The sequence below is a fragment of the Drosophila novamexicana genome, unplaced genomic scaffold (genome assembly GCF_003285875.2).
Source record: "Drosophila novamexicana strain 15010-1031.04,08,12 unplaced genomic scaffold, DnovRS2.1 tig00001292-arrow-arrow-pilon, whole genome shotgun sequence".
NCBI classification, from domain to species: Eukaryota; Metazoa; Arthropoda; class Insecta; order Diptera; family Drosophilidae; genus Drosophila; species Drosophila novamexicana.
Genome location: NW_020824848.1, coordinates 598,618 through 609,288, shown reverse-complemented (window position 1 = coordinate 609,288; position 10,671 = coordinate 598,618). Strand labels below are relative to the sequence as shown.

At 42.0% G+C, this 10,671-nt stretch overlaps 1 protein-coding gene across 1 annotated transcript; it reads left to right on the top strand.

Annotated features, from left to right (window-relative positions):
• Positions 1 to 893: 893 nt before the first annotated feature.
• LOC115766943 lies at positions 894 to 2,435 on the top strand. Its single transcript, XM_030711030.1, has one exon. It carries the CDS (start codon positions 894 to 896, stop codon positions 2,433 to 2,435), a length of 1,542 nt encoding a protein of 513 aa, XP_030566890.1.
• The last annotated feature ends 8,236 nt before the right edge of the window (positions 2,436 to 10,671 follow it).

Here is a 10,671-nt window from a genome sequence, read left to right as displayed (position 1 = left end):
AATCAATTCGTGATTATCTTCGATGCTTACAGTCCGATACTAGATATCCGTATACTATACGTTAAAGAGCCTAGTGTCCAATTTAACTGCAATGCCTACAAATGCCTCAGGATCGATATTTATCGATATTATAAAAAGTCTGGAAGCAATAAAAGAAAGATGTAAAATATACGAGAACATATATTTATCTATTCCTCCAACTTCTGTAGTAAAACATCCGCGATTATATATTTATTCAAGTCTCCAGCTTTTCTAGTTTCCAACACAGACATAGAAAGACGGACGAACCCAAATTTATATACTTAATTGATTCGGATTTGCTTCCTCTGCCTGTAACATACACGTGCACGTAAACATTATGCCCATCTAACCCATTTACAACGGATTGAGGGTATAATAAGATACTCTATGACAATAGAGATCACGCCGAAAGACTTGCTGTCATTAAAATCTTAAAAATTATTGTTATTTTTTTTGCATTAAATCTTATTATATGCGGTATCTTGACCGTGAAACATTCGAAAGCGAAACAAGGTATTCAGTTCCGCTCTGCCCAGCCGCGAACCGGCTTCCAAGCCACGAGCAGCCGGGGCGTTAGGGGCACGGGCACGGGCACTTGAGGCCTCAAGTGGGCACCATGTGCGAGCATTTGGCTTGCAAATGCTCTGACCACAGTTGGGCTTCAGCATCGCTGATGCTGCTGTTGCCGGGTGTTTTGTTGATATTTCGAGAGCGGGGCAAACAAAGTGTTGGTCATTGTTTGGTTTGTTGTGTGTTTATGCGCTGCTTGGCAAACATTAGAGCGTATAAATATTGCGGCAAATTGCGACTATTAATCATTCGACCCATAGATTCCATCGATAACACAATTTGCTTTGGACATCTATACCGAAATGGTAGGTAGCCAAGGATTACACCATCAGGATTATCAGGCTGTCATCTTACATCGCAACCGTTTCACCTTATTACAGAAACTCTTCATTGCGTGCATGTTGATTGCCGCAGCGACGGCTGCAGTGATTCCTGTCGAACAAGCCAGGCACCGTCGTGATGTCTCCGAGATCGTGAATGAGTATATCCCACCATTGGAGGAAGTTGGCGCCGATGCTCCCACTCAGCACGTTGCCCAAGTCCCCACCACTGTAGGAGAAGATGGTTACCGCTACAAAACTGTTCGTCGTCTAAAGTACCGTCAACGCCGTGATGTATCAGAGATTGCCAACGATTACCTGCCCCCTTCGGAAGAAGTAGCTACTGAGGTTCCAGTTGAGGAAGTCGCCCAAGATACGGCTGTTTTAGGTGAAGATGGCTACCAATACAAGACTGTCCGTCGTCTGAAGTACCGTCAACGCCGCGATGTCTCAGAGATTGCCAACGATTACCTACCCCCTTCGGAAGAAGCAGCCACTGAGGTTCCAGTTGAGGAAGTCGCCCAGGATTCCGCGGTTTTAGGAGATGATGGCTACCAGTATAAGACTGTCCGTCGCCTGAAGTATCGTCAACGCCGGGATGTACCCGAGAGTGCAAATGAGTACCTGCCCCCTTCGGAAGAAGTAGCCACTGAGGTTCCAGTTGAGGAAGTCGCCCAGGATTCCGCGGTTTTAGGAGATGATGGCTACCAGTATAAGACTGTCCGTCGCCTGAAGTATCGTCAGCGCCGGGATGTATCCGAGATTGCAAATGAGTACCTGCCCCCTTCGGAGGAATTGGCCACTGAGGCTCCCGTTGAAGAAGTCGCTCAAGATTCCGCTGTTCTCGGAGAAGATGGCTACCAGTACAAGACCGTCCGTCGCCTGAAGTATCGTCAACGCCGGGATGTATCCGAGATTGCAAATGAGTACCTGCCCCCCTCGGAGGAAGTAGCCACTGAGGTTCCAGTTGAGGAAGTCGCCCAGGATTCCGCGGTTTTAGGAGAAGATGGCTACCAGTATAAGACTGTCCGTCGCCTGAAGTATCGTCAACGCCGGGATGTATCCGAGATTGCAAATGAGTACCTGCCCCCTTCGGAAGAAATAGCCACTGAGACTCCAGTTGAGGAAGTCGCCCAGGATTCAGCTGTTCTCGGAGATGATGGTTACCAATACAAGACTGTCCGTCGCCTGAAGTATCGTCAACGCCGCGATGTCTCAGAGCTCGCCAGTGAGTACCTACCTCCATCCGAGGAAGTTGCCACTGAGACTCCAGTTGAGGAAGTCGCTCAAGATTCCGCTGTTCTCGGAGAAGATGGCTACCAGTACAAGACCGTCCGTCGCCTGAAGTATCGCCAACGCCGTGATGTCTCAGAGATTGCCAATGAATATCTGCCCCCCTCGGAGGAAGTAGCCACTGAGGTTCCTGTTGAGGAAGTCGCCCAGGATTCCGCGGTTTTAGGAGATGATGGCTACCAGTATAAGACTGTCCGTCGCCTGAAGCTGCGTCATCGTCGTGCCTTGTAAGTGCGCCAGCTGCTGCCTGCCTGGATACGATAAAAACCCCACCAACTCCTATTAGGACGTAAGTAAGGAACCTGTTTTGCCATTATTTAGCGATTGAAATCAACGAAATAAATCCAACGAAAATTGTTATAATATACACACGTCGTGGGTCGTTCTTTGTTTTAAGCGGACACACCTGTCGGTGGAAGCCGCCAGTTGGCCAGAAGTGCTCGACGTTTTCATAAATTGTATACCTTTTCGCTTAGTTATGACAGCAACAGTTAAGCTCATGGCTCAGCGCACAAGAACGCAATTATCCAAAGGCGACGGCAGCAAAAAGGACTCGGGAACTGAACTGGGAATGGGACTGGGACTGGGACTGGGTCGGACCGCGCCTTAGTCCGGAGAACTTCAACGAACTCTAACAAATACTTTAAGCTATGCTTTTGAAGATGTTAATCTCATGTCAAGTCCACTTTACACACAACGTTAAGGGTTCGGACGCCGCACAACATGGCTAACAAGGACAAAGTCGCCCATTGATTTGTGTGGGTGTTTGTGTGTGTGTGTGTGTGTGGTGCTGTTTGGTGTTGGCAGAAAAAGTTGTTAAGTTAAAAGGCATTTGAACCACAGCGGCCAGGATTTCGGTCAGCGCGCCTTTCGGGTCTAACAACTTCCACCACAGCGCACCCAGCGACCGGCCAACTAATAATAATTTATCGATCCCCCAGCTAAAGTAGTCACATACGTGTTCCTCCCTATGATTTATGGCGTCCGTCTATGTGTGTGTTTTTGTGTGTGGGCGTGCCTGAATTGAAACTCAGCGCAGCCGAGGTGCCAGGCAGTCCGACAGCCGTACGGAAGGGCTGTGGGACAGCGGGCGGGTCAGCGCAGTGCCAAATTGGTTTAATGTGTGGTTAGACAACTTATTTAACGTTTTTCAAGTGGCTAGCAAGTGGTGGGCAAGTTTTTACTCGTGGAACGACGGACCCGCTCTGTAAAGCTCTGTTTCTCTTCTTCTCAGGCCTTAACTCCGAACTTTCCAGATGCCTCGGAAACAGACATTTTCCTAAAGACTTTATATATTGAGTAATTATTTCTGGTTACAAATATAAGCCATAAATCATATTCGAAAAGCTCCATTTTCTGCGTCTTCCATGCCAGACCTTACCTTCAATTCTTAAACAAGACTTTTCCAGTTTTTTAACTGCCTCTGCAACGGATTTTGAACCAACAAATATTGACAAAATATTATTTCTAAAAATAAACTAAATATCATATATAATAATAGCTTAAAAACTTAAACCGCGCCCATCTCTATTCAGCAGGGACAAGTGTGCCCAGCGCCTCTCAGGTGTCCCAGACGGTCACATTACGTTTTCTATCATGCAATGCCAAAGAGACGGGTTACCCATTTCTATACAAATCGTGCCGATATGCATATATAGTTAGAGACTAGCCCGGAGGGGAGGTTGGCACTGAGACATGCTCGTAAATTAAAGGGCGCTATCAAAGGCGACGTTATGACATCATTAAAGCAATTATCAATGCTGAATTATAAGCGCCAGATAGCTTGCGGGAGGGGTAACGATCTGAAGAGCAAACTATTTTAATGGCCTTGGGAAAAATATGCGAACTTCAAAGCGAAAATCACATAAAATTTTATGAATTATTTCAAATATTTTCAATTACTCGAACGCCAGTCGAGGGTCGAGGGTCGAGTGTCCACAATCGACAGTTGAGAGCCGAGAGCCGAGAGCCGCCAGTCACCCCAGTTAGATAGACAAATGGAAGAGCATAAAAAACCGCATCAAGAAATTTATGCGCCATTCAAGCGTGGAACATTAACACATCCTCCTCACAAGGAGCTGCTGCTTGAAGTTGACTGCATAAACAGCGAAATGAAAGTGAAAATACGAGACTCGTAATGTGCGCCGAACAGCAACTGCTCTAATATTTAGCTTGATTAAAATTCAAAAGGTCTTAAGTTCAAAAACCGTAGCAAAGTTTTGTTATTCCCAGCGCCCAGTGAAAGTGAGCACAAGGGGAATATTGTGGGAAAAGAGGAAAGCATATATTTACTTGAGTCAAAATAGCCGAAGAGTGAGTCAGAGAGCATGTTTGGAATACGAAATCGATAAATATCGATCTTGACCTTCTTCATCCTAAAATATCTCTCTGAGTTTGCGAGTCTCCAGACTTGGTTTGTGCTATTTCAAAAAAGTACTTAAAGAGCAGGAACCTATAACTTATACCCACGGCTTAATAAATCGATAAATATCGAACTTGAGCCTCTTTACCCTGAAATATAGCCTTCAGACTTGATTTGTGGACTTTTAAAAAAGTCTTTCCCAAAAATATCGCTCAGTTTGCAAATCTCTAGACTTTGTTTATGGGCCTTTTAAAAAGTATTTAAGGAATAGGAATATTTAGCTTACTCCCCAGCTTAGTGCCTGCTGCAGGGTATCTTTTAGTCGGATACCATTAACTAGAGCAAAATTACTTGAATTTTTGTTGTTTCTTTAAGCCATAATTCAGCATTTATGGCATCATTATCACAAATGCCGAGGGCGATCTAGCAACACTGTATGTCCCCTCTGGCCATGCGCCCCCATTCTGCCAGCCCGGCATGAAAATCAATTTTGAGCAGCTCAGCTCGCTGATTAGCCGCCTGCACATGCAAATAAGCAGGGGATCTGCTTGGAGGGTGGCTGAGGGGCTGCTGCGGATGCTGTTCTTGCAGCTGCCATTACTATGTAAGCCCGGACTTGGCCAGGACGTGGCCAGGACGATGCAGCCGAACAACTTTATGGCCACAATATAATTTATTCAATGCCATTTGGCGTTCGGGGTGCACAGCACATGACAAGCAATTGACATTTTTGTGACTTTTGAAAACTATAAAATGTGCAGCTCAGCCATACAACAGGCCACAACAAACCGGCCAGGCCAAGGCAAAGGCAACGCAAAGGCAAAGGCGTAATGATGACGGCCATAAAGACCACAACAGCGTGTGGGCCAGACGCGGTGCGGCAAAGACTGCGGCAAAGAGCTGGTTTGGGGGCATAAACGTAACCCATACAAAACAAGTAAGAGTACTTGAGTTTGCAAGACACGACTAGGAGATACCCTAGGTAGCCCAAAATACTCCCAAGAGCGCGGTGCTCATAGTCCGATCTTGATGGAAACTTGCAGGACTTAAAAAATTTTTTTTTGTACATTTTATTACATAAATTGAGTTGAAACTTAAGTATGTTATAGCTACAGTTTTAATCTAGGCAATTTGATGCATCTAGCTATAATTTTCTAGTCATGTTAATCAAATCAAACAATTGGAAATGGATAAAGATATTGAAAGAATATATAAGACAGTTCCATACGACGAACTGTCTTATATCCTCTTCCAATATCTCTTTCTATTTACCATAGTTAAATATTTATTGGGAGAATATATATGTATCGAATTTGCAGCGCAAAATAAAACAAATTGAATTGTAAAAAATATATATTTTTTAATGTTGCTATATAGAATTTCAAGACAGACCGAGGCCATGGCTAGATCGACTCAGTCTGTCGTTCTGATCAAGATAACATATATATATATATATATATATATATATATATTCTTAAGCTGCTTCCCACCGCCTGTTGCATATTTTAGCACAAAAACATGATGCCCTATTTAGCCGTTTCCAATGGGCTTAGGGTATAAAAAACATTTGTTGTTCGACAAAATAATAAAGTTGCGTTTGATTATGTTTGTGTTGGTGCCGCATTCACTCTCTCTCTCTCTCTCCCCCTCTCTCTCTCTCTCACTCTCTCTCTCTCTGTATGTGTGTGTGTGTGTATAAGTAAGAAGTAAATACCAGATACCAAATACGACAACTAAACTAAAATTTTCAGCATCATATGTAACAGGACTTACAGCACATTACATATCCCGCCCACGACTACAAGGTCCAGGGCCCCAAGGACAAAGACCAAGACCACGACAAGGGCGACGACGAGGACGACGAGGACGACGTTGACGTTGACGTTGGAGGCAACGCCCATTCCCTGCCCCAGTTCGCCGCCATTTGTGCTGCTCGTCAACGGCAATGGCCGTATGCCGGATATCCTTTTTGACATGTCATTAAATTTTATACACACAATAATTTTTCACAATTTGCTTTATGGCCACTTTTAAGAGTCTGTCCGATGTGTGCGTTGAATATATTATATATATATACTTATAAAGAGTGCAAAGCGAACCAGCCAGCAATAACAAGCTGAATTTATTGAAAATAGACAACACACTTGGCCAGAACCTACTCTCTCTCTCTTGGACAGCCTTCAAGTAGGAGTTGAAAGAAAATATACACTCATGTGGCTAAAACTGACAAGCCTTCATTTTGAGAGCTCATTAAGGTAACTGTATGATAGAACTCCTCCTTCGATCGATCATTTGTATGGCATATAGTAGTTCGATCCGGTTACGACATATGTAATGGGTGTAAAGGAAAGCGGGACAGATGGACATGTCTTAATCGACTCGGCTGTTGATATATATACTTTATGGGCTCGGAGATGTCTCCTTATATGCGTTACACATTTGGAGGCAAAAGTATAATGCCCAGCAAGGGTATCAAATAGATATGAATAATAGATATATATATATATGCTCAGTTCGAACCGCGAACCTCTCAGTTGTTAGTCCGACGTGAACCTTCCTTAATCTCCTCTTAGTGCTCAGCCTTCGGCTAAGAGAAAACGACATTCTCGAAACCAGAATCTCGTTCTTCAGTTGCCCAAAAGACAGCTCATTCTCCAAGAAGTGCAGAAAGAGTAAAAGCAATCTCTTGAGCTTAAATGCAAATAATATAGTCAATACATTCAAAGTAAATGACATCATTTAAGCGAACAATGAGTATGAAGTACTCAATTGATTTGTCTCCCTATGAATCCATTTCCACTTGTACTTTCATTGCCAGCTCTTTAAGACAATGAACCATGCTAGATTCCTAACAACTCATTGCTAATCAGTTTTGGTATCCGAATGTCAACCGCCGGCCACAAAATGATTATTGCACAAAGTCTGGCCATAAAAACTAAACGAATGCACAGAGCAACAGTGGAGGCAACAGAATTCAAATGTAGCATACTATACTATAATTTTACGGTCATTAAATATTATTTGCAAATCGAAGACGCAGACCGGTTGAGAACTTAAGCCTTTGTTTGTTCGGTTTGTCTTGTTGGTTGTGTTTGTTTCTCTGTGGGTCCGTTTCATCTCCGACAGAGTTGAGCCATTTCATTCAGCATTAGTTCAAATGAGCGAGTCACTAAAATGAACAACTTAATTTATTCAGAATGATATGAAAAAACTCTGCAGCTTTTCAATTGTTTATAATAGTTTTACTCCATTCAGTTTTTCCTTTGTTCATGATTATCTCGTAAAGAGACTTCATTAGTTCATCATAAACCAGTTAGCCTTTATTTATGAGTTCTTCTTTCAGTTGTTCTTCTATTATTATTAGAAGTATACAATTACTTTACCTTCAAATATCTCGAACTTCTTGGGCCTTCGCTTGAGATAACATTGCAGAAATCAATTGAATTAAGGAACTGAACAAGTTCATATAATTAACATGAACAACTGATGAACTAAACATGCTAACTAAACATTAAACTCATTATTTTAACGTAAAGAAAATTCCTTAAGTATCTATAAAGAAAATATGGAAAGATAAACTTCAATTTAGAAAACTGAACTGGTTTAAAGAACCGAACAAGTTCAGAGAAATATAGTTCCGCTGATGAACTATAAATAGGTGACAGCTGAAAAATGAACGACTAATTCGTTTAAAGATCATAATTTGAATATTTATATAGGTAAAGAAAATACCTTAAGTATATTTAAAGAAAAGTTAGAAACAATTTAATTTAGAGAACTGAACTGGTTTAAAGAGCCGAGAAAGTTCAGAGAAATCTCACAGTTCACAAACGAACGACAAAACTTATTCGCCAAGCTGGAACTAAAATTCGCAACTCCAATGTCCGGCTAAATGTTGAATTGGTAAAATTAGACATTTTATTATGATACAGTAACTGGCACTGAAGTGCTCGACGTCCGCCTTTCTTGGCTTACAATCGATTTGGCATTATGTGGCATTATAGGCAACCGAGCCAAAAGGAACTGGAGCTTCGTTTAACAAGAGCCAAGGCAATCGTCGAGCAGCATGCAAAAGTGAACGCCAAGTGTCTCACACGAGACACAGAACGGGAGGGGGGCGCGGTAAAGTGCTGCAGTGTCAACGTTTGCATGCCACAAGGACTCAGGCAGGACTCCTCGAACTATCGTGTATGTAGTTCGAGTCGACTCTTTGGCAATAAAGGAAATCTTCTTACAAAACATTCGCTTAAGTTTATTCAAACAAACTTAGATAACACACACTCGCACACACACACACACACACACACACACACAATCGAACACACACACTTGTCTACTTCCTGCTTCGGCTTGTGGCTGTGGCAGAGACAAAGGCGCTTCAATCAGTCAAGCGGAATAAGCAGCGCCGCACGAGCAATCGTCTATGGCCTGAGCCAACTTTTCCACCTACATATAGGGTCGACTCGTGCCCCTCTCCCTTCCCGCCCCTCTGTCGCCCGCCTCAATTACAATGCCTTTTGTTTTATATATATATATGTATTTGACTCGCACGCTCACTTTCTCTCTCATTTCGTTGGCCATTTTGTGTTTTGCTACGTTTGCTCGGATTAAATCTATGGCCGAGCCGCAGTTCAAAACCATGATTACACTTCAATCTATTTTCCTTTTGGCAGTGTCTCTCTCTCTCGCTTTTGGCTTGGCCATTTTGTTTTATGTCTGCTCGCCTGACAGTCGGAGTCTGTGTGTGGGTGAAATGAGCAAAAAACAAGAGCTCTCTAGTTGCTACTGCCCGAGTAGGAGATACCCTGAGCCCAGCGATAAGTTGCCGGTACAAACATTGTAGTCTCATTCTATTCTCATTCTCATTATTCTTCCCTTTGGGAAAATATATTTTTGAATGCTTAGAGTGAACTTTTCATGACTTGAATATGACATTATCTCAAGAATCGATCTTTAAGAGTGAGTGAGAGAATGGGAGAGGTATTCATAAGGTGAAACATCTTTATATAGATATTATGGCGTATACTATATATTATACAAAAACCTATATATCAAGGGTTGTTTATTTAGCTCTTATAGTTTTTAAGTTATGTTTAAAAAAACATGTCTCAAAATCGATATTTTTCGATATTATATCAATATCAATATTTATCGATTGGGTACCGATATTTATCGATATTTTATCATTATTGTATCAATATTGATCGATATTTATATAATATAATATTTATATAAAAATATAATATAATATTTATATAAAAATCTATATTTATCGATATTATAACATTATTATATCGATATTTATCCACATTAAATCGATAAATAGGAGAAAAATTTATAATCTCATTCCGTCTATGGAAATCATATATTTCTAAATGGTGCTCTCGAGTTTTTGCAGTTTCCCGGATCGACACAGTCTGGCAGACAGATCGTAATGCCTAGATCGACTCACTTCTTCTGCCCGTTACATACTTTTACGGCATGCCAGCATACCCTCTCTAACAATTTTCAATGAGTTGAGGGTATAAAAATGGCATTGTGTTAAGAAAAATGCGTTTCAAAGAGATATAAAATGTTAACATGACCAAAAGACTATGGGACAGCCCACATGGCCGCCCAACGTATTGGATATAAAACATTGAATTTAATCAAAAAGGATTTAGCTGCCGCTGCTGCTGTGTGTGTGTGTGCGTGTGTGCGTGTGCGTGTGTAGTCGCTGTTGGGTTCCAGATTCGCCCACTGAGCAAATGGGTTGCACTGCCTTGACCTTGCGCCTTGAAAGAAATTCCGCGCTGCCACGTGCCAGAAGCTCGTCCCTGGAATTGGCTATAAAAATAAAGAAATGCTACTTCCACTATATAAGCAGTAATATGTGGTAGTAAAGAATGCTTATGACTTGGCTGTAAAAAAAACTGAAAAGGGCATTCAATTAAATCATTTTGCAGTAAACGAGTTAATCACAGAGATTGTCGAGGTGCTGTGCTTTATGGAAGAGCACAGTCTATAGTCGAAAATTGATAAAATGCAGCTTGAAGCAATCAGTTCATATGCAGTTCTAACTAAAACTAAAACGGGGTAGGAACTAAAGTCTTTGAAGCGTCAAAG

Bases quoted from the DNA above. Each gene is read 5' to 3' on its own strand.
- LOC115766943 (XM_030711030.1), top strand. From the start codon at position 894: ATGGTAGGTAGCCAAGGATTACACCATCAGGATTATCAGGCTGTCATC.